This window comes from Myotis nattereri, assembly GCF_964212035.1.
Source record: "Myotis nattereri genome assembly, chromosome: 11".
Lineage (NCBI taxonomy): Eukaryota > Metazoa > Chordata > Mammalia > Chiroptera > Vespertilionidae > Myotis > Myotis nattereri.
The window spans coordinates 76,278,835-76,302,639 of record NC_138086.1 but is presented as its reverse complement, the minus strand read 5'-3'; the positions used below and the strand labels follow the sequence as shown (position 1 = coordinate 76,302,639).

Below are 23,805 nucleotides of genomic sequence, written 5' to 3'. Positions count from 1 at the left end.
GAGGAGGAACTATTGGCCCAGGTCACTTGCATCTACAACTGGATTGGTTCATACACCGACTTTTCCCTCTCAAAGGGGAACCTGATTTCCAAGTTCTGAGATACACACACACACACACACACACATTGTATGTCTGTTCATAGTCTTTTGTGTGTTTATTTGGACTTCCTGTAATAAATAGGAAAGAGCTCCCCAGGTATTTTAGGGACTGATTATATTAAATGCCATGTTTGAGGGAAATATCCTCTGTACTATTTTTTTTTAATATGGAATGCTTCATGAGTTTGCATGTCATCCTTGCGCAGGGACCATGCTAACCTTCTCTATATCGTTCCAATTTTAGTATATGTGCTGCCGAAGCGAGCACTCCCCTCTACTATTATTTTTACTTCCTTTGTAGTTTATCCCATTTCATGAAAGTTACTATAACTTCATGTATCAGATAACACTTTTAAAGTACAATCTAGTTAAGCACCTAACACTTTTGCATCCTGGCTCCACCATTTACTAGTTCTGCATCCTTGAGCATGTCACTTAACTCTCTGGGCCTCCTCCTGTCTACAAAATTAGTGTAATACATAAAGCTCATAACAGAGGTTTTATTAGGTTTTATTTTCAGCTCCCAAAGCCTGTCTAAATTCAATATACACTGTTTTAACCAGGGATCGCACATAGAGGTTGTGGGGGAGGGGGCGGGCAGGGAAGGGCTCCCAACCGCCGGCACCCTCAGCCCTCGGACGCCGCCAGGGGGCGCGCTCCGACCTCCGGCACCAACCGGCCAGGCTGCGGCGCTCCGAGCGAGGACCCAGGGCCGCGCCGCGGGGAGGCGGGGGCCGGCGGCCTCGGCGGAGACACCGGGCTCGGCGGCGGCCTCGGGGCGGCGGCGGGAGGGGGCGCTGCGGGACCGGGCGGGCGGGGCGCGGAGGAAGTGCTGTCTTCGCCGCCGCCTGAGCCGCGCGGGCCGCGATGTCGTCCTGGCCGGGGCGCGGCGACCCGGGGGCCGGGGGCGCGCGGCGGCCGCGGGAGCCGCCGGAGCAGGAGCTGCAGCGCCGCCGGGAGCAGAAGCGGCGGCGACACGACGCGCAGCAGCTGCAGCAGCTCAAGCACCTGGAGTCCTTGTGAGTCCCCGCCGCGCCGGCTCCTGCGGGGACGGGGCGCCGCGTGGGCGCGGGAGGCGGGGTCCTCGGAGACCCGCGAGCGGGCAGGCGGCCCGGCTGCCGTGACGGGTCCCGGGAGGGAGCGGGGTCGGGGCCCGGCGCCCGGGGGCCGCCCGGCTGGGAGGGAGCGCGGCCCCGCCCCCAGGCTCCGGCGCTCCCGCGGGGGAGCGGGGGGAGGGAGGGGGGACGCTGCCCCGCGCGGGAGCCCCGGTCGGCCGCGCGCCGCGCCGTCGGAGTTTGGCCGGGGCTCGTGGCGCGCATCTGGATCCGGGGATGGATGGATGGATGGATGAATGAATGAATGAATGAATGAATGAATACGCGGGAAGCGCGCGCTGCTGCCTGCCCTTTCGCGGTGTTCGGGTCAGAGGCCACTGTGAACCTGGGCACATCTTTTCCTCGGGGTCCTAGCCCTGCAGCGCTAGTGGGAAGAGAGTAAACTTGGGGCGAGGGGCTTGTCCCTGCGGACGGGGAGGGGCTGTCAGTGGAGGAGAGTGCAGACCCGCCCTCCGGGCCTGAGGATTCTACCAGGATTGGGGGGTGGGGGCCACCCAGAGGCCGATTCCGGCTCTACAGGAGGAGCTAGGACGGGAGGCTCACATGGGTGCAGGCGACCCTGGCCGCGCGGAGGAGGGTCCAGGGAGCCGCTGGGAGGAGGGCGGGTGGACAAGGAGAACCATCGGATGGGAGGGTGGATTGATGACCTGGCAGCTCGTTCCTGTCATCCTGCTGTTCTGGGATTAGCTTTAATTCTTAAAGGTTGGTGTTCGCGAAGTTAGTTAATAAATTGTTCTGTTTCAGGGCGCTCAGCCAGTCATGTAAGGAAAAGCCTTCAAAGGGCCACGAAGCTCTATAATGACCCTCCTGGGAGCTTTGACACAAAGCGCATGGCTTTGCTGGAGCCTGGCCTGCTCTGCATGACATGTTTGCTATGTTCCCAGTGTGGCCCTGGAGCGGAATGTCGCCTCAGGAGGACAGTGGCTGCAGGACAGGGCCTTGCTGGGCTGGCACCCACCATCCTGGCCCTCGGGCCCTCGGTGTGGTGCTCTGTGTCTGCCCAATCAAAGGTTCCTCGCCCCATACACCATTGGGAAGATCAGTCTTCTGACTACACAGAGCAAGTTATTACAGCCTGAATGGATTCACAGCTGGCTTCTCAGATGGTACAAAAGGATGGGCCTCCACCAACTTTTTTTTTCACTTTTTATTTACTTTTATTTAATTTTTTATTGATTAAGTTATTACAAATGTGTCCTTATCCCCCAATTTTTTTAATATTAAGAATTAACAGCCAAAACCGGTTTGGCTCAGTGGATAGAGCGTCGGCCTGCGGACTGAGAGGTCCCGGGTTCGATTCCGGTCAAGGGCATGTACCTGGGTTGTGGGTACTTCCCCAGTGGGGGATGTGCAGGAAGCAGCTGATCGATGTTTCTCTCTCATCGATATTTCTAACTCTCTATCTCTCTCTCTTCCTCTCTGTGGAAAATCAATATATATATATATATATATATATATATATATATATATATATATATATATATATAAAAGAATTAACTGCAAAGACACCTGTAGATTCTTGACTGTCAGAAGCCAACCATACATTAACATAGTCCCATTTCTAAATCTGGTCTGTTTCGGAGTTAAATGTGACTTTAAACTTGGAGAATTTTTTTTTTTAATATGTTAAAATCACGGATTGTTTAGCCGTAGGAAACACCATCAACTACTGTCCTTTAAACTGTGAAAACAGTGGTGAAATGGACTTTTGAGGTAACGCCATGGCCAGTCGCAGATTTCCAATGTGTGGTTCCATCACACTTCGTTTCACTTTGGCAACAACAGTTACATATTTTTCAGGAGTTTGGATTTCAGTTCGATTGGCCATATGTTGTTGGTTGCGCAACTCCTGTGGCTGAAAGGATGTATTATTGTCGGATTTGTAGTCTGTACTACAGACTCCCTTCGGTCTCTATGCATAAGGCGTACCATTCGTGTTTCTCATGAATGGTTGCAGGTGAACTGTATCATTGTCCCAATTTGTGCAGGTTCCAGTGCTGTTGCTAAGTAAGTTGCGGCCAGGACCTGCCACCACTTTGTGTTAGAAAATAGTTGAAGCATTTGCTTTGGGAAGCACTGTACCACACCTCAGCGGCTCAGTCCATTCACGCCCAGTTCTTCTCTATGTAATATTCGTGGGGCAGCTCCTCCTCTGTGCACTAGAAAAGCTCTGGCATTTGGCATGTACCATCCAGCTGCCGGTGGTCCAGGCATCATGCAGGGGTCCTGCACCCGGAATCCAGTGGGGTCCGTGCGGGCAGAGAGGGTGGGCAGAGAGCTGAGGGGCCGGAGGCAGCGGCTTGGGCTGCTTGGGCTCACTCTGGCAGAGGCGGTGGGAGGATCTTGAATTGGGACGTTCAGGGACATGGAAGGGGGAACCTCTGGGACAGGTCACCTTCCCTCCTTCCCTCCAGCAGGCCCTTCCCGCCAGCTTTGCGCTCCCCTGGGCTGACCCCAGCCCCGCAGAGCAGGTCACTCAGCCCCCTCCCTGAGCCTGTTCCTCGTTGAGTAGGTGTAGGGATGCTGGGTGAACAAGCTGACAACGATAATGACAGTTTGGAACCATAATGAACTCACATTTCCCCTGTAATCTCTTGCTTTCCCTTCTTCCAAAAAGAAAAGCATTGTGCTAAGACGGCAAGTGAGTTACAGTGTCAGTGAATTTGAGCTGCATCTGAGCGGGATGTGGGAGAGCATCTGTTTGTTTATATGTGATCTCGAGTGCCGGGCATGTTCTATTAACTGTTTTAGACGTAACGTACTTCTAGGTTTTTTGTTAAAAACACCCTTTTTAGTTTAGCCTGCAGTTGCTTTTTGCTCGTTATGTTCCTGTTAACGTGGTTGATGATGGGTTTGTTTTCTTTTTTCTTTCTAGTTATGAAAAACCTCCTCCTGGGCTTATCAAGGTCAGTGTGAAGTTTGTCCTTGGGGCTCTTCTCTTCGGCATAAGTCACCCAGTGCGCAGACTCCCTTTGTGATCACCCTGTTTCTTCCTGCAGGTGCCAGTCAGACCCTTCGGGCTCTGTCACAAGCCTGTGCCTTTGTGGCAATTTACTCAGCCGGGTGTCTGTTCCCTAAGAACCCCAGGCAGGCCCACGCGAGTGCCTCAGCCATCGCCCCTTCTCTCTCCCTCCATCTCTGCTGCCCTGGTGCTGACTCTCATCTGGCACTGGTTTCTCGACTGTCATCAGCTCAGAGAATGGGAGACTCTGGGGAGACCTGAGGCTCCCCCAGCCTGAGTCCCCTGCAGGAGCCCCTCCTCCAGCCCCTGGCCAGTGTCTGTTTCTCTGGGGGAGCAAGGCTTAGAGGAGTGGTGAAAAGCCAAAGCAACCTTTTCTGTTTAAAGATTTAAACTTTCAATTTTTAAAAAAGATGTAAGCCAGGCCAGCATGGCTCTGTGGTTGAGCATCAGCCTATGAACCAGGAGGTCATGGTTCGATTCCCAGTCAGGGCACATGCCTGGCTTTCGGGCTTGATCCCCAGTGTGGGGCGTGTAGGAGGCAGCCGATCAATGATTTTCTCTCATCATCGGTGTTTCTATCTCTCTCTCCTTTTCCCTTCCTCTCTGAAATTAGAAAAAAGATATATATTTTTTTAAAAAATGGAGGGAAACGGGGGGCATCTGTACAAAAATAAAAAATTTTAAAAATAGAAATAAAAAAGAACTTAAAATTTTTCTATCATAAATGTAACATTCATGGAAACAGGGGTGGAGGAAGCTCCTTAAGTATAACTGTAGCTATTCAGTAGTGAAATGCATAGCAGAGATAGAGCATGCGTGTGACTAGAAAACATGGCAGTGGCTCGCAAGGTTAACAAGCAACATGCCATTTTATTATTCCGGGTGGCCTTGCTTAATTCTTATGCTGTGTCATTCCACAAAGAGTTTTCCCATTTTTAAAAAAAAGTTATTGATTTTAGAGGTGGGGGAGAGAAACATCGATTTGTTGTTCCACTTATTGAGATATCCATGGTTGATTCTGGTATGTGCCCTGACTGGGGATCGAACCTGTAATCTTGGCATATCAGGACGACACCCTAACAACTGAGCTACCCAGCCAGGGCAAGGTGAAACCTTTTTCTTGATCTTGGAATCTGAAATACATTAGAATTTCGAGCTTGCAGATCACTTCTGTATGAAGGACAGATTTCTATCTGCTCCAAGAACAGCCACTTCGTTTTTGTGATGTAGTTCTTCCGGCACATTCACTTCCACTTTTTCTGTCCGGTCTCAGTGGTGTCCCCAGTTCTTGAGAGGTGACTCATGACGACCTTGGGAGCTCCCCCCTGAGAAAGCCAGGCCACACTGTGCTCTGAGGCAGGTGGAGAGGATCCGGCGCTTTCTGGCCATATTGTTTACTCGCTGTTTCCCTTTTTAGGAGGATGAGACTAAGCCGGAAGACTGTATACCAGATGTGCCAGGCAATGAGCATGCCAGGGAATTCCTGGCTCACGCGCCAACCAAAGGGCTTTGGATGCCCCTGGGGAAGGAGGTCAAAGTTATGCAGTGTGAGTGTGCAAGCGCGTCCGGTACTCCCGAACACACGCAGGTCACACCACGGTTCACAAGGGAATGGGGAGTTGTTTAATGAGAATATAGAGTTTCAGTTTTACAAAGGAAAAGTCATGGAGCGGGAGAGTGTGATGGTAAATGTTATGTATATGGGCCAACCTCATTTTATTGCGCTGGCTTTATTGCGTTTCACAAATGTTGGTTATTTACTGACTGAAGGCAAGATGCTCCACTAGCAAAAACATTACAACTCACTTTATTGTTATGGTCTGGAACCGAACCCATAATATCTCCTAGGTCTGCCTGTATTTTTACCACAATTTTTTAAAAATTTAGAAAAGTTCAGTGTGGGGCGTGGCTACAGTGTTTGGACAGGTTCAAGCCTCGGACTAATGAAAGGACAGGGTCCTCTCACTGCCACGTGCAAGTCCCAGCTGGAGGGCAGGGCCCTCCCAGCACAATCATAGCCAACAGCTGTGGTTGTGAGCGTGAACCTATGGTCCAAACACGTGGCCCCAGGTGCATGTAGTTGAGTGAGGTTGGAACTCACGAGAATGCTGTAAACAACGTGATCACACCCCTACTTTGCCTCGTGGCATCTGCTATAAAATAAAGACACGGCTTGTGGGCACTGTCTCCTCATCAGGGAGCAGCGTCCCACCGAGACCCAGCTTTCATTCTCTTGTCTGTCTTTTCTCAATCTTTTCACGCCCCCCACTCAGGATCACCTTTGGCCTTAACAGTTCAGCCCTAGCCAGTCTGGCTCAGTGAATAGAGTGTGGGCCTACAGACCACAGGGTCCTGGGTTCGATTCCAGTCAAGGGAATGTACCTTGGTTGCAGGCTCCTCCCCTGCCCGGGCCCTGGTCGGGGCATGTGCAGGAGGCAACCAATCGATGTGTTTCTCTCACATCGATATTTCTCTCTGTCTTTTCCTCTCTCTTCCACTCTCTTTAAAAGTCAATGGAAAAATATCCTCAGGTGAGGACTAACAAAACAAAATTTAGAACAGTTCAGAGTAGTATGTGGAACCGTATTATAGGTTTGAACTACGTGGGTCCACTTATACACAGATTTTTTTTCCAGTAAGTACTATAAATGTATTTTCTCTTATGATTTTCTTGATAACGTTTTCTTTTCTCTAGTCACCGATTCTTCTTATTGTAAGAACTCAGTACATAATACATATAGCATACAGAATATGTGTTATCAGTAAGGCTTCCAGTGAACAGTAGGCTTCAAATTTTTTTTATTGGTTTCAGAGAGGAAGGGAGAGAGATAGAAACATCAATGATGAGAGGGAATCATTGATGGTTGCCTCCTGCACGCCCCCTACTGGGGATCAAGCCCAAAACCCTGGCATGTGCCCTTGATCTGAATCAAACCTGGGACCCTTCAGTCCGCAGGCCGATGCTCTGTCCACTGAGCCAAACCAGCTAGGGCAGGGGTCCTCAAACTACGGCCCGCGGGCCACATGCAAATACAAATATTGTATTTGTTCCCGTTTTGTTTTTTTACTTCAAAATAAGATATGTGCAGTGTGCATAGGAATTTGTTCATAGTTTTTTTTTAAACTATAGTCCGGACCTCCAATGGTCTGAGGGACAGTGAACTGGCCCCCTGTTTAAAAAGTTGAGGACCCCTGAGCTAGGGCAACAGTAGGCAATTTTAAGTTTTGGGGGAGTCAGAAGATACATGTGGATTTTCAACTGAGGGTAGGGGTTTATAAGGGTTTCAAAATTCCAGGGTCCCGCTTCAGTGGGTGCAAGGCTGCTGCTTTTCACAGCCGCTGGCGTTGTAGGCTGCTTGCTTTCAGGACTTACAGAAGGGGCGAGAGGGTCCAGTTAAAATGCCAGAAATCCTGCTGGCCTTAGCCAAGGTCCACTGCTTTTTGCTGAATTAATGCTCCTCAGGTCGTGGCAGGCCTTTGGTTCATTCCCAGGGTTGCACAGAAGTTGATTTGGGCAAATTTGCAACTCCTGTCAGTGCTTTTATGGAAGAACAAATTTATAGAAGTTGTCACTTGGCCATTCTTGACATACTTCCTGGGTTCTCACTTCTGAAAAGAATTTTCTTCATTGTCATTTAGATGACTTTTTAGGAAGGGAATGAAAGCAGATGAATGTGTTCGGTCTGACATCGGTACCCAGAAGTCTACAACTTTTTTTCTTTTTAATTGATTTGAGAGAGAGAGAAACATTGATTTAATTGTTCCACTTATTTATGCATTCATTGGTTGCTTCTTGTATGTGCTCTGAGCAGGAACTGAATCTGCAACCTTAGTGTCTTTGGATGGTGCTCTGACCAACTGAACTATCCTGCCAGGGCCTAGAGTTTTTTTTGAAGTTTTTTAAGTTTGAAAATTACTATGTACTCTGTTTGATGAGGTTGTGAGTTGCATTTCACTTACCATTTTATAGATATTTGCATTGACTTGGAAAGTAAGTGTGTTTGGGTTGGGACCAGAGCTAGTTCTACCAAGAATTGAAGTTTAAGCTTCTGGGAACCTCAATGGTGCCTTTCAAGGGCCTGCAGGGATCCCATTGATATGTTAATATGGTCATATGATTTTGTAAAATTTGCCAAGGCAAGATGTTTTTTTTCCCTAAAACGCGCACTGCCTCCAGCTCCCACAAAACTTGAACTTGTTCCAGACATGTAAACTATACATACCTTCATTCTTTTTTATTGGTTGTAGTGTTACCTAGAACAGTGGTTTTTAAACTTTAATATGTCTACAAATTACCAGTAAGTCTTTTGAAATTCAAGTGTGTGTCAGTATTTCGGGAGTGGGCCTACTGCTATGCATGCCCAGCAGTCTCACTCACGTGTTGTCAATTTTCTAGACTCTTAATCGTTCATTCACTGATTGCATATGCTTTTCGATTGGAGTCTAATGAAGAAAAACCTTAATGTGATCTACTGATTATCTTCATTAAATGAAACTGTGTTATATATATATATATTTATACAGAAATATATCCCCTTTTTCTTTGTTTTTAGGTTGGCGCTGTAAACGGTATGGTCACCGAACGGGCGACAAAGAATGCCCTTTCTTTATCAAAGGCAACCAAAAGTTAGAACAGTTCAGAGTAGTAAGTAGAACCCCACCATGTGAATTTACATTTATTAGAAATAGTACATGTCCAGTAATTGGTGAATTGGAGTTCATATAAAATACATTCCCTGAAGCATTTCGGCCAAAGTATCTGATGTTAACTACATCTCTGTTAAGTTACATTTGTGTGATAAGTTTATTAACAAAAAACTAACTTCTTATTAAAGTGGCACTTGCTTATATGTTGGGAATAGTGCTTCTTTTTATGAAGTAGACACTGTTATTTAATCAGTCTTTTTTTATTATTATTAATCTTCACCCGAGGATGTGTTTTTTTATTGATTCTAGAAAGAGAGGGAGAGAGAGAAAAACATCAGTTGGTTGCCTCCCTTACACGCCCTGACTGGGATCAGACCCACGACCCTTTGGTGCACAGGATGACGCTCCAACCGAGTCACACTGGCCAGGGCCAAAGTTTTATAGACATGTAAAATGTGTTTTAGCCCAGCCAGTGTAGCTCAGTTTAGTGTCGGCCCATGCACCAAGAGGTCACCTGTTCAATTCCCGATTAGGGCACATGCCCAGGTTGTGGGCTCAATCCCCAGTAGGGGGCATACAGGAGGCAGTCTATTAATATTTCTCTCTCCCTTCCTCTTTCTCTAAAATCAATAAAAATATTTTTTAAAATGTGTTTTAATTTTATAATCTTAAATACGTTTTTGATCAATCATTCCTCTTCTAGGTAGAATGTCAATTTTTTAAAATTGATTTGAGAGAGAGAGAGAGAGAGGAATGGGAAGAGAGAAACATCGATTTGTTGTTCCACTAACCAACTGAGCTATTTGTCCAGGGCAGAGTGTACACTTTTATAGATACTACAGAACATAAAGTGGTGATAAACCTCAAAAACTTTAAACATATTCTTTTTTTTTTTTTTTTTTTTTTTTACTCAGAAAACCCACTTCTAAGAGTTTACCTTAAGGACATAAGAGAACATCACTATATACATAGCTGTTTATGTATGTATCAGGATAACTTTATAATTATATGATTGAAAAAACTAAAGAAAAGTAGGAAACAACCTAATAATCCAACATATCAACATAAAATACTGTAACGAAAATTATTTAGATGTTAGTAATTATATTTTAGAAGAATGTGTAATGTCAAGGAAAATGTTCAAGACAGGAAGTGAAAGCAGTAGAGTTGTGTATATAAAATGATTATAGTTTTTCATAAATTATGAATAATGATTGAAGGAAAGAGACTAATGTTAGTAGTAATTACCCCTTAGGTAGTGAGGTAATAGATTTTTTAAATTTTTTTTTATAACCCAAAAATTTCTACAATAAATATTTCTTCTTTTTTTTAATTGAGGTAATTCACATACCATAATATTTCTCATACTTATTCTTATTTTTAAGTAATTCAAGTCATTTGAAATTATCTGTACTTCTGTATACTTCCAGACTTGGTTTAGGGTACATATATTTTTGTGTATCTATAAATGCTTCATTCTTATATATCATCTATTATAGTTCACTTTTTTAAAAAACCTATCTCTTAGTCATCTATACACATAGACCAAAGAGAATTACCTCAATATTTCTACCTTGTATAGTAGTTTGTGATTCTGCCAGAGTTTATTTACTTATAAAAGATACTTAAATTATATGCTATATATATTTTTTCAATCCTATATTTTTAAATCTTTTTTAAGAAATTATTTTATTTTCAATCCTGTGTTTTTCTAATTGGAAAATCCTTGTCACAGCATCAGTGAGTTAGCAGTCAGTGATGGTGACCCTCAGGAAGAATTAGAACATGCTAAAAAATTACCAAACTGGAAAAAAATAACTGGTTTTAGTAACAGAGAGATTTAATATTTATTTAATTAATGGTTCATGAAGTCTTACCCAAGCTTAACTTTCTCTAACCCTCAAGGCACATGAAGATCCCATGTATGACATCATCCGAGAGAATAAGAGACATGAAAAGGATATAAGGTGAGGTTGTCCTGATGATAACAAGACCCTCTTGAAGTTTTAAATGGTATTACGTTGGAAACAATTATTCCCATTAGAGGAGCAGTGTAACAAATGTGGTGCTTTCACTGCGCAGCACTTGGAGGTCAGGAGGACTCACTGAAAAGGCCGATGTTCAGGAATGAGCAGGGCAGCCCGCTCCACTTGGGTTAGCTTAATGCAGTGGGCGTGGCCCAGCCTGCTGACGCATGGATGGTTGATGTTGGCAGCCCTCTTCGTGGTGTGTGGTTCTACTGTTTGATTGGTTCTCTTTCATATGATTTAGTTTATCTTCTCCAATGTCTTAAGGGATCTGAGCTATTGTTCAACATGAATAAGGACAGTGAAAAAACAGGAGGTTTTTAATTTTTCAGATTTGTGGTCTTGAGTTATAATTGTTGAGGGGGTAGATTACCTAGTATGAACTTGAGCAGTGGGGGGATGATTTAGGAAAGGCTGTATCTGTTAGAAGTTACAATAGGAGGGACTATAGAAATATATAAAAATATGCAGGCACACCTCCTTGGGGCATGCGCACTCAAATCGCCTTTTCAAGTGAATATTATCTCCTAAACTCTAAGGGACCCCATGAGACTTGCAACCAGGGGAGCAGTGGGGAGTGACAGCGCATCCCTGGCTAACCCCCTGATGAAAAGGTCCCCAAGGCCCCCTTTCTCTGACTTCCTAGTGAGCGAAGCAGCCCCGCTTAAGCTCTCCTGTTACTTCCATCCTAGTCCCGTCCTTGTTTCACTGTCCCCAGCTTTAATAAACATACTATCAAAAAATAATAATAAAAATGTAAAAAGGAAACGTGGAAATATTTAGGACAATGAAAAGGATACAGAACGATTGTACACAGGTAGATGGGCATGGGTGTAAATAGTCCTGTAAAATAGGCATGGATGTGGACAGGAATGGGCAACATGCAAAAATAAAAAATAAGTACTGCATTGAATGAGGTGATTATCTGTGACTTTTTTTTATCCTCACTGCTAATCTTATATTTAAAAACATTCTTCGACGATGTTGTTATGGTTTCTGGTTCTTTGACCAGTCTTCTCTGTTTAGGATACAGCAGTTAAAGCAATTGCTGGAGGATTCCACCTCAGATGACGACGGCAGCAGCTCCAGCTCCTCGGAATGTAAGGAGAGACACAAGAAAAGGAAGAAGAAAGAAAAGCATAAGAAAAAGAAGAAAGAAAAGAAAAGGAAGAAGAAGCGAAAGCATAAGTCTTCCAAGTCAAGTGAGAGCTCGGACTCGGACTGACAGCCGCTCTGCTTGTCCGCGTTCTCGTCTCAGAGTCACACACTGTGGCCGAGAACAGGGTCCTGGAGTCGGAGAGGGGACACCAAGGAGCACATCTGGGGTCACGCACACGAGTGACGTCTCACCTACCTTCCAGTGAAGCTGTGACCCCCGAGAGGGACTGTGTCTCCCCAGGTACCAGCTCTGGACGGCGCTGACGTCAGCAGGACGGGCCCTCCCAGCCCTCCTCCTGCTGGTCACTGTGGCCTGCGATTCCGAGGAAGTCGGGGTGGCCGGACTAGAGCCTCTGAGGACACTCCTCCAGGGCTGCCACCTCCACAGCGAGGCTGCTCAGTTCCCAGGCTTCAGGCTCCACTCTTGTCTGTTGTTGAAGATAATAAAAGCTCATTATTTATTTTTCAAATGTATTTTTTATTTCTGAATAACACATGCATGTGTTCCAAATTTCAAAGGTACGTAAGGTTTAATTATGAATCTTAAGCAAATGTGGGTTTTGTTTTTTAACATAAATGCTAGCATATCGTCCACATTTGTTTTCATTTTTCATTTTTTCACTCAACAGTGTAAAAAGTATGTTGGGCCTTGCTACTCACAAAAGCCTGTGTTCATAAACCCTGGCACGATGGGTTGAGGTTTTTTTTTTTTGGGGGGGGGGGAGTAATTGGGTGTCCTGTAATAACAGTAAAAAATCATGTACTTAACTTGCTTAGATCTTATTGCTATCACCCCATGATTATGATTATGCCCAGAACAACTGATTCAGAAAAATTATAAGGATTTAGGGATGACTATACGGGGTCAAGCACCCACATCCCAAAATTCACCGTCGTCCTGTTGGCTAAGCACAGCCCTCCTGGGAACTTCTACTTTTGACTGTGTGCAGCTGAGGCAGCTCTGCAGTCTGGGCTGGTGCCTGCAGCTAGGGGAGGGCGTCTGTTCTTTGATGAGCCAAGGAGGAGCCATATCTTGCTCAGGGACAAGTGTCCCTCCCTCTCCAGCTTCAGTTGCTGCTGTCATCACTCAGGGTCCCTGGAACTCACTATTCCCCTGGGGGTTGGATTCCCAAATCCTTTACTAGTACAAAGAGTAACCGAGACAGGCTCCTTCCCCAGCTCTCTCCAGTAACTGCTCCTAGACCTGGCCTTTGAAAGTTTATCTCAGCGACACAATTGGCCCCGATTGGAATGTTCTTTCTGAAAACCCTAAGGCCAGTTAATGCAGTCATGCCTTGCACTTACCCTGAGCATCCTAGCTCAGCATGCAGCAGAAAATTCCCCTGCCAGGAATTTTCTTTATTCCGATGGTATGCCATTTATGTTAAACATGTTCTCTTACAATCTGGAAGCAGCATGTCAGTGATTCTCAAACTGGGATAGTTGTCAGGAGTTACCTTACATTTTGGACTCGATTTCCAAATGTATGCTTGGCTTTTCATCTAGCCTCCAGGATAAAGGGAAGACTCTGGGAAGGACCACAGTAGGGAAGTGTGCAATGGCACCGCCTTTCTCTTTCTGTGCTTCCTCTTCCATATACTGGCATCAGCATCTTCCCCACCTCCCAGGGCCCAACATCTTCCCCAGTGTGGCCGTTTAAGTGCCTTTAGTTCACCCACAACGCTTCAAACTCCTACTTCACACGTGTCCAAAAGGCAATGAGATTCAACTCATAGTAACACACTAATCTCTTACAGGAATTTATAGGGGAATGAATCAGGTTGTTGGAATTCCTGGTGGGGTGTTAGAGCAGTGGAATGCCTTCCCGGTTCTCATGAAAGCAGGGAAGTTGGGTCAACTGGACTCAAGTCTTCCCTATTTTTCAGTTACTGTAGCCAGTGCATCCCTTTCTCAGCCTTTCCACCTCAGTTGTGTTCTGTTGGGCTTGGAATGGTGGGACCAGCGACCACAGGGCAAAATCTGTTCACCCCCGTGGTCGGCAAACTGCAGCTTGAGAGCCACATGCGGCTCTTTGGCCCCTTGTGTGTGGCTCTTCCTAAGCCTTAGGACAGCCTTAGGACAGTGATGGCAAACCTTTTGAGCTCGGCGTGTCAGCATTTTGAAAAACCCTAACTTAACTCTGGTGCCGTGTCACATATAGAAATTTTTTGATATTTGCAACCATAGTAAAACAAAGATTTATATTTTTGATATTTATTTATATATATTTAAATATATATGCCATTTAACAAAGAAAAATCAACCAAAAAAATGAGTTCGCGTGTCACCTCTGACATGCGTCATAGGTTCGCCATCACTGCCTTAGGAGTACCCTGATTAATAACAATGTACCTACCTACATAGTTTAAGTTTAAAAAATGTGGCTCTCAAAAGAAATTTCAATCATTGTACTGTTGATATTTGGCTCTGTTGACTAATGAGTTTGCCGACCACTGGACAGACACAAAGCATTCAGAAATACTTGAGTGCCTACGTATCAGGCTCTATATTAACTATTCCATGGAGATACGACAGTGGGCACTGCTCTGAGGAATATGTGGTCTCCTGGGAGAGATTGAGACTGTTGCAAACTTCATGCGTTATGCCCTGAAATGGGCTATGAAAGTGAAAACACAGGTGATACTGGAACACACAGGAGAGTCACATAGTCCAGCTTGGGTGGCGATATGGGTCAAAGGTGTTTACCTGGAGGATCTACACCGAATCCTGAGGTAGGGGTTAGGAGAAGTCACAGACCTCATTCAGACCAATCTCAAAAACAGTACCTTTGTTTGCCTTTTTGCAGCTCATCTGAAAAAAATGCATTGCTATCACTTTGTACCATCTACTTACAGCATCCTGAGAGGTACTTGGTTACCACAGGGAGTTAAAAATAGAGGACGTTTTCACCACAGGGTAACTTAGAGGCAACACTGGTGGACCCATCTGTGTGTATTGCCATACTGTCACCCAAAGAGCCCTTCTGCAAGGCACCCCATGCTCTCCCACACCTGTCCTGTTCTTTCAAACAACTCTGGGACAGACTTCCATGTAAGTCACATACGAACATTTTGGCACCTCATCAGACTTAACCTGTAAGATTTATTGGGAGAAGATTGGTTCCACAAATTGACCATCCAGGTCCCAGGTTCTGAATATACTTTTGTTTGCTTCATCTTCCTTTGTCTCTAGGAGTGTACACTGGTTGGAAGACTATGTGGTATGAGAACCAAGCCTTGGGCACACCTATCAGTGTTATTATCAGGGACCTACAATGTGCCTGGTCACTCCATCTATAAAAATGAGCGAGGCATAGTCTCTGTCCTCAGGGAAGGACCTGTTCATGGAGATGCCTTCATCTATTTCTTCTGTCCTCAACTCCACCATCATGTTCTCCTTATCTAAAGGTCCCTAGAGATTATAAAATAGGATACATGGTAGAAGTATATGCAAATGACCCAACCCTATTGGTGGTGTTCAGTGATGTGGCCACTTGGGGAAGGGAAGAAAATGTGTCAGATTCACACAACCATATGCAATTCAGTTTATTTACTGTTTTACAACTTATTCCAAAGGCTTTATAATGTGACACTTCATTAATGTGGTTGTTGGTACCACAGCTTTATTAGTTCAAATCAAGAGAGATATCAATGTTCTAAGCTAAATATCATGCCCTTGCAATATTTAGCTGTTCTTTGTAGCTGGAACTCAGAAACTGGTTTCCTATGAAGTAACAATGGAATAGTACATTCCCTTAAACCAGTTGTATAACAGACTCAAGATACTTTACACAGAGAATCATTACCAATATCTTTTTCATCTTTGGGCTAAAGCTGGAGGTCTTGACTTTGCTTCAGTTCCCATGGGGCTGCACCACATCGTCTGGCATGGCTTTACCATAAACCAGGTCATACAAACACAGTGTTTGTTTTTTAAAGCTTCCCAGAACCGTATTACTGTACATGGGATCCTTTGCCCTCTTCCGCCCTCATTTTCTCTTTCCCGAATGCAGTGTTTCTTTGAGGTGCATTTCCATACAGAACCTCATTTCAAGAGCTCTTACCATGTAGCTCCCTCTTCTGGGCAACAGAAGATAAAGCCCATCTGCTTCTGCAGGAATGTTGTCAGTTCCTATGTCAATATTCGTAGCTGGAGGAGATGCTGGTCACCGACCTATGTCATGGCTACTGCCTTCTAAGCCAGTGGTTCTCAACCTTCTGGCCCTTTAAATACAGTTCCTCATGTTGTGACCCAACCAGAAAATTATTTTCGTTGCTACTTCATAACTGTCATGTTGCTACGGTTATGAATCGTCATGTAAATATCTGATATGCGGGATGGTCTTAGGCGACCCCTGTGACAGGGTCGTTCGGCCGCCAGAGGGGCCGCGACCCACAGGCTGAGAACCGCCACTCTAAGTGTGAGTCTTGTTTGTCACTCCAGTCCGTAGCCTGGTGAAGCTCAGTTTGAGTCTCTATCGTTTTCATCCCCATAACCACCGCAGTGCCGGAACTGTGCCTGGTGATAACACACAGAGAACACAGGCTTGTGGTTAAGTGCAGTGGGCAATGGGGACTGAGCTACGAAGCCAGATATTCATTGAGCACCACTGACCATGGAAAATATAAACTTCCATTTCTGAAACCCAGGAAGAAAACATGATAGTCATTTTGTCCCCCGCAGCCAGTCACAACATTCAGACAATATGCACCGGTACGGCACACCATGGAGTGGCTGACGAATGGCCCCCAGTTCCTCCCTGGAACATCCCAGGATTCAGCAGATGAAGGGGCAATGAGTAGAACAGTGGGGCCTCAAACCCTTCAGCACTAGCGTAGGTCTCTGTTCGGACTGGCAGATCCCCAGGCCACATCAATGCAGCACATTATGAATGTCACCCCACTTCCTCTTTAACCCTAGGTATTGTCAGACTTATTACACCCCTCTCCAAAGTGATAGTTATAAATGGCATCTCCTTGCAAAATATAGGCTCCCTAGGAATTATAATTATGTCTTTCTTCCCTGCTGATTCCTTAGAGCTACAATTGTGGTCCCATTGTAGGGATTCAAATATCTGTGGAGTAAATGAATGAATGAAGGGCCGCCAGGGAGGCTGAACATCCTTGGTGTGTTTATTACTTGACCAACATGGTAAAGATGAGGCTCAACGTGTGAAAACATAGACTGTCTTTACACTTGTGGGAAGTCGAAATCAGTCTTCTTTAACGAGAGACACGGACTGTCAAACTGTCAGAACGAGGGTGACACTGAGCACCCAAGCACAGAAAAGGCCCTGGGCCTGAGAGTTCAAAGATCTCAGCCCACTCCCCTTCCAACCAGCAGGACTGAACTTCACGTCTATGGGCAGATTACTTGGTTAAGTAATCTGGTGTCCTCATCTTAAAATAGAGATGATGGTGATAATACCCATTTGGAATTCTGAGCAGAGAACACATAGTTCACAAACTGGACCTTACCACCAAAATAGCAGCCACCATCTAACCTCAGATACCCCCCACACAAAATGCCACACAAAGGCAGCACAAAACCTCCTTACGGAAGAGGTCAGTTGGAGCCCTAGCCGGTTCGGCTCAGTGGATAGAGCGTTGGCCTGTGGACTGAAGGGTCCCGGATTCAATTCTGGTCAAGGGCACATGCCTGGGTTGTGGGCTCAATTCCCAGTGGGGTGTGTGTATATGTGCGCGCGTGCGCTGGAGGCAGCCAATCAATGGTTCTCTTTCATCATTGGTGTTTCTCTCTCTCTCTCCCCCTTCCTTCCTCTCTGAAATCAATAAAAAACATATTACAAGAAAAAAGAGGTCAGTTGGAATCTACAGACCAGGTAGACTATTCTGTTTCACCGACAGCTTCCAGCACTGCCCCCGGCCCCAAACACAGGCCGAGGGTACTTCGGAGGCATTCTCATTCCACACCTGCTCCCTGGTGATCTACCTACCAACCCTCTCGGCTGTCCCACCCAGCAGCCCTGTTTGGCTACACAGGAGCCACCAGATCCCTCGGTCTAGTCACTGAATAGTCCTTGAACCGTGCTCCCTCCCGAGGACTCTCCCAAGGACAGCTGCCCTCACAAGGAGGTCTTCATGCTCCCCCTCTCCATGCACTTCAGGCTGGGGCATGGCCACTAGCTGGTGGAAGATCCAAGTTTTACGGGGACTGAATATTAGAAAACTTAGGGGAGTCTCTTTAAGAAAAACATTATAAGATTATGAACACAGCATCTTGTGATGTTTCTATCTCTCACCTTGCTGGACACTCTGGCACATTCATTGAAGGCCTGGGGTCCCGTAAATGACTACAATATGAAGGAGGCAGCGACTCATCCAAAACCCCACCTTTCTGGATCTTTTCCTTCCTCAGCACCAAAGACCTTCACTCCCAGAGCCCTTCAGCCAACCGCTACCATGGCCACCTGGTGGACCTTGCTATAATTTACGACGGCTCCAACTCTGAAATTGCACACTTCAAATTTCCATTCTCTGACCACAACCTACTCTGCTGGCTCTTTGCCGCGCAGGTAGAAGACCTCCATTACTTTTTCTCCATTTGGTCAGCTCCTGACGTCATTCCTCTTCCTAGGTATACGGTGAGGTACAGCACCTAGTGCACACGATTTAAGGAGGATCTTTTTATAAAAATATATTTTTTATTGATTTTGTAGAGCAGTGGTTCTCAACCTTGGCTGCACATTAGAATCACCTGGGAATCTTTGTAAAATCCTAATTTCTGGACCTCATCCTCCGGAAATTCTGTTTCTTTGTTACTAATGTTGTGGCCCCAACCCATAACAAAGAAACAGAATTTCCGGAGGATGAAGCCCAGAAATCAGGATTTTACAAAGATTCCCAGGTGATTCTAATGTGCAGCCAAGGTTGAGAACCACTGTCATAAAGCGAGAGGGAAAGATAGAAACATCAATAATGAGAATCATTGATCAGCTGCCTCCCGCACGCCCCCTACTGGGGGCCGAGCCAGCAACCCGGGCATGTGCCCCAAACGGGAATCGAACCATGACCTCTTGGGCTCATGCTCAACTACTGAGGCATGCCAGCCGGGGCAAGGAGGCTCTTGCGCCAGGTCACGTAGGTGCAGGAAAACCATTTGTTAAAACTCAACAATTATATATTTTTTCATCATCCTCTTATAATAAAGCAGGTTCCTTAAAAGATTTTTCTCATTAGACAATCCTTATATTCTTGGGATACACCCAACTCAGGCTTGATATGCTTTAATATACATTGCAGGGTTCCATTTGCTGGTATTTCATTTAGAATTTTGGAATCTGAGACTATAAATGGAATTGCTTTATAATTTTCAGTATCCATGTGGTCTTTTCTTGGGTTCTGTGGAGAGCGGCTACAGTGTTTGGACAGGTTCAAGCCTTGGACTAATGAGAGGGCACAGGCCTCTCGTGGTCACGTGCAAGTCCCAGCTTGGAGGGCAGAGCCCTTCCAGCACAATTATAGCCAAGAGCTGTAGTTGTAAGCTTGAACCTATGGTCCGAACACGTGGCCCCACGTGCCTGAGTGATGTCGGCTTGATAGAGTTCAGGTGCATGTAGTTGAGTAGGATTGAAACCCATGAGAATGTTGTAAACATCTTGATCACACCCTTACTTTGCCTCCTGGCATCTGCTATAAAATAAAGACACAAGCGTTGGTCGCTGTCTCAGAGAAGCAGCGTCCCACCGAGACCCAGCTTTCATTCTCTTGTCTGTCTTTTCTAAGCCTTTCAGCCTCCCCCATTCAGGTTCACTCTTGGCCATGCTGGTGCGGCACAGGGTTCATATAATCAGTTGACCTCATATAATCAATTAAATAGCTTGCCATCTTTTTCTGTTCCCTAGAGCAATTTGCATAAGATTATCTAAAACTAGTTAAAATTAATATTAAAAATATTTTTTATCTTCCTGAAAAAAAATATAGGTGGCTGAAGCCATTCCTTTCTCCATCTTCCAGTGTGAAAGCTAAAACTGATACAACCATCTTGCAACCATGAGGGAAATGTCAAGAGAATCCCAGAAATTGTGGCTGTTCTTAAGCTGTTGAATCAAAAAGAGTAACTGCCTACCTGCAGACTGGTTACATGACCAAACACACCTTCATTTGTTTAAGCCAGGGGTCCTCAAACTACGGCCCGCGGGCCACATGCAAATATAAATATTGTATTTGTTCCCGTTTTGTTTTTTTACTTCAAAATAAGATATGTGCAGTGTGCATAGGAATTTGTTCACAGTTTTTTTTAAAACTATAGTCCGGCCCTCCAACGGTCTGAGGGATAGTGAACTGGCCCCGTTTAAAAAGTTTGAGGACCCCTGGTTTAAGCCATTGCAATGGAGTATTTTTTACTTGCAGCCAAATGCATTTCTAACTGTAGTTATTAAAAGACACCTTTGTAGTCCTCTTTCTCTTTAATCTTCACAGTTAGCTTTACTGCTCTTACAATGTAATCACTCTATTTTCCCTCATCCTCTTGTGTATTGTATCGAACTCGTTTCAGATCCATCCTTCACAATCTTCACTAAATGAGTTTACCAGGGGTGGGCAAACTTTTGCCACAATGGGTTCTTAAACTGGACCGGAGGGCCGGAACAAAAGCATGGATGGAGTGTTTGTGTGAACTAATATAAATTCAAAGTAAACATCATTACATAAAAGGGTACGGTTTTTTTTTGTTTTTTTTTTTTTTTAGTTGTATTCATTTCAATCCGGCCCATGGGCTGTAGTTTGCCCACGGCTGGTGTAGGCTCTCTCATCCCCTGCCTGGACTATTTTAACAGTCTCCTAACTAGTATCCCAGCTTCCAGTCAGAAATCCACCATGCTTCAGAATTTCTAAAATCTTATCAAGATATTCTTAAAAATCTTAAATGGCTCTTCTACAGGATGAAACACACTCTTACCATAGGTATTCTTGGTGTTTGTTTTTCACCTTCCTGTTTATTTTTAAATATATTTTTATTGATTTCAGAGAGGAAGAGAGAAGGAGAGACAGAAACATCAATGATGTGAGAGAATCATTGATTGGCTGCCTCCTGCACGCCCCACACTGAGGATGGAGCCCGCAGCCCTGGCAACGTGCCCAGACCGGGAATCAAACCCTGACCTCCTGGTTCATAGGTCGAGGCTCAACCACTGAATGAGGCTGGCCAGGCCCACCTTCCTATTTAGACTTTGAAATCTCCAGGGTCTAGTCTGGCACAAAGCAGGTTCTCAAATATTTGTTAAGTGACTGAATATTTTGCATGGCTTCTCTGTTGTTTAATATTAAAACACTTAAACATTTAATCAGACTAAGCAGAGTGATAGCATATTGGACACTCAATGAAGACTTGAATGAATGTAGTTTCTAAATCCTACTGGACAGTCCTTTATCAGCAGTGTCCCAAATACTCACATCTTGGTGTGCATCCCGTTGATCTAGCAGCCTACCCTGCAGGAGGAGGCTCTTCAGGAATCTATGCGTGTGCTTTCAGCGGATAATTAGTCGTGCAGGTTCTGCAGATAGGGCTTGTGCCAGGAGTGAAGCTACGAACGTAGGCGGGGCTGTGTGGGCATTTCTGACAATGTCGGATCCATAAATAACCTGCATCAAACGCGAGAACAAACTGTGCCAAGTTCATCAAACCAGCGCGGGCCACAGCCTTCGGCTGCTACTAAGGCTGGGCTTTGCATGGCAGAGCTGACGGCGCTCCTTGGAACTTGCTGGGGACGGGGAGCGGGGCGGGGAGCGGTGCGCATTGCGGCACAAAACCATCTGGAACAGCGGTCCTCAACCTGTGGATCGCGACCCCTTTGGGAATCCAACGACCCTTTCACAGGGGTCGCCTAAGACCGTCGGAAAACACATATATAATTACATACTGTTTTTGTGATTAATCACTATGCTTTAATTATGTTCAATTTGTAACAATGACATTGGGGTCACCGCAACATAAGGAACTGTATTAAAGGGTCACGGCATTAGGAAGGTTGAGAACCACTGGTCTGGAAGCTTCGCACGCAGACAGGCTCCCCCGCGCACCCCGACGGTTCCCTCCCCGGCTGCGCGGACTGGTACCGGTACCTTTGGTTTGAGGCCGGGACACGAAGCCGATCTGGAGGAGACCGGGAACACGAATGCGCTCTGGGCAGTGGAGGGCGTGTTTGGCGAGAAGGGGCTGAAGGGACAAAGCCCGCTGAGCAGCCGCCCGCCTCCCCCACGGTCCCCGGGTCTGGTGGTGTCTGGTTCTCGGTCCCCGACCCACCCTGCAAGTTCCCACAAGTCAACGGCTGAAAACGGCCCACGGCGTACACTCCGCCGCCTCGCTCCCCAGATTTCCCAGCAGCAAGACCCTCGGGCCTCTCCTTCCACCCCCGTGACCGCCAGGCGCCCGCCGCCGGAACCCCAGTCGAACCAGCCCCGGGCGCCCGGGGGGCGGGGGCCGCCAACCCTCCGCGCACGCGCCCTCCGCTGACCTTTCCCGGGAAACCCCTTCCCGGCGCTTCCCCGGCGCCGCGCGCCGCCCCCGCCCTTCCTGCTGCTTCCGTTTCCCTCTTCGCGCCTGCGCGGAGCGGGTTGTTTTGGCTTTCCGGTAGGATCCAGCCCGGGGACGGGAGGGGGAGCCGGGGGTGGGGGGCTCGGGAACCCGGGAAACTGCGAAACGGCCGCCTGAGCTGCTGGCGCGTGCGCTGCGAGGAGGAAACCCCGGCGAGGCTGGCCCGCGGCCCGGCCCGCGCGTTCCCGGGCGGCGACGGGGGCCGCCAAGGGTGAGAGCGCCGCAGGGGCGGGGCGGGGCGGCGGGCCGGGCGTCTGGCGGCCCCGGCTGACGAGGCGGCGCGGGCGGGCGGCGCGGCTCCCGGGGGAGGAGCCTGGCGGCGGTCGGGCCCCAGGAGCGCGCGGCGGCGGCCGCAGAGGACGCGGGTGTCCGCGCAGCACGGGCCGGCCGAGCGAGGCCGCGGGAGGGAGCCGAAGGCAGAGGCGGCGGCGGCGGCCCCAGCCTTCCTCGGCGGGAGGCGTAGGCCAGACCCCGGCCCCGGCCGCCGGAGGGCCACGCCCCCGCCCCGCCGCGCCCTAGGGGCCCGGGGACTCCGGAGCCGCCGGCCACCCCGGATCCCTGCTGTCGCGACCGAGGGACGCGGGTGAGCAGGCGTCGCCGGCGCCAGGAGAGGGGGGCGGGCGGGGGCCCGCCACGGCCTCTGGCGGGACCGGGGGCGGAGGGCTGTGGCGGGACGGGGTTGGCCCTTTGTGGCTGGGCGGGCGGGGGGCGGCGGCGGCGGCGGCATCTTTCAAACCCGAGACGTTTCCGCCGCGGCGGGGGAGGGGCGAGGGGCCGACGCCGCCCTCCGCTCCCCGAGGCGGCCCCTCTGCGGCGGGGCCGGGGCCGGGGCGCGGGCGCGGCTGCGGGGGCGTTTCCGGCCCGGCCCTCGCGGCTTTTCGCCGAAAGAAAGCCGCTTCCCTGGGCGCCGGCGACGAGCTCCCGGGCGGCGGGCCGGGGGAGGGCCAGCCCCGCCGTGCGGGCGTCCGTGCTCGGGGCGGCGGCGGTGGCCACCAGTCGCCCGGACGAACAGAGGTCCCCTTGTGAGCCGCTAGCGATTGTTCAGGGAGAAAGCAGGCGCTGCCCTTGGAGACGGGGAGTCGTGTACGTGTTTACTTTAGGCCGAAATGGGTAACTCGCTGGAACTCGACCACCGACCGCCCTCTCGCGCTGGATTGAGAAACCGTGGAGGGGAAGGCGACCCACTCGTGGATGAGTAGTTGTTTCGAGTTCGTTTCTTTGTATTTGCTGGCTGAGCAGTCCA

General features: G+C 47.7%; 1 protein-coding gene and 1 long non-coding RNA gene across 2 annotated transcripts; one reads left to right on the top strand and one right to left on the bottom strand.

Annotated features, from left to right (window-relative positions):
- The first annotated feature begins 844 nt into the window (after window positions 1-844).
- LOC308526851 (retinitis pigmentosa 9 protein-like) lies at window positions 845-12,475 on the top strand. Its single transcript, XM_081102092.1, has 6 exons — window positions 845-1,118; window positions 4,090-4,120; window positions 5,594-5,723; window positions 8,730-8,821; window positions 10,729-10,790; window positions 11,877-12,475. Exons 1-6 carry the CDS (start codon window positions 967-969, stop codon window positions 12,073-12,075), a joined length of 666 nt encoding a protein of 221 aa, XP_080958218.1. The 5' UTR covers window positions 845-966; the 3' UTR covers window positions 12,076-12,475.
- LOC308526854 lies at window positions 10,644-22,592 on the bottom strand. Its single transcript, XR_013996577.1, has 4 exons — window positions 22,483-22,592; window positions 21,422-21,610; window positions 12,205-12,436; window positions 10,644-11,942 (listed from the first exon to the last, which is right to left on the bottom strand). It is a non-coding gene; the product is annotated as an uncharacterized lncRNA (long non-coding RNA).
- Between the last annotated feature and the right edge of the window lie 1,213 nt (window positions 22,593-23,805).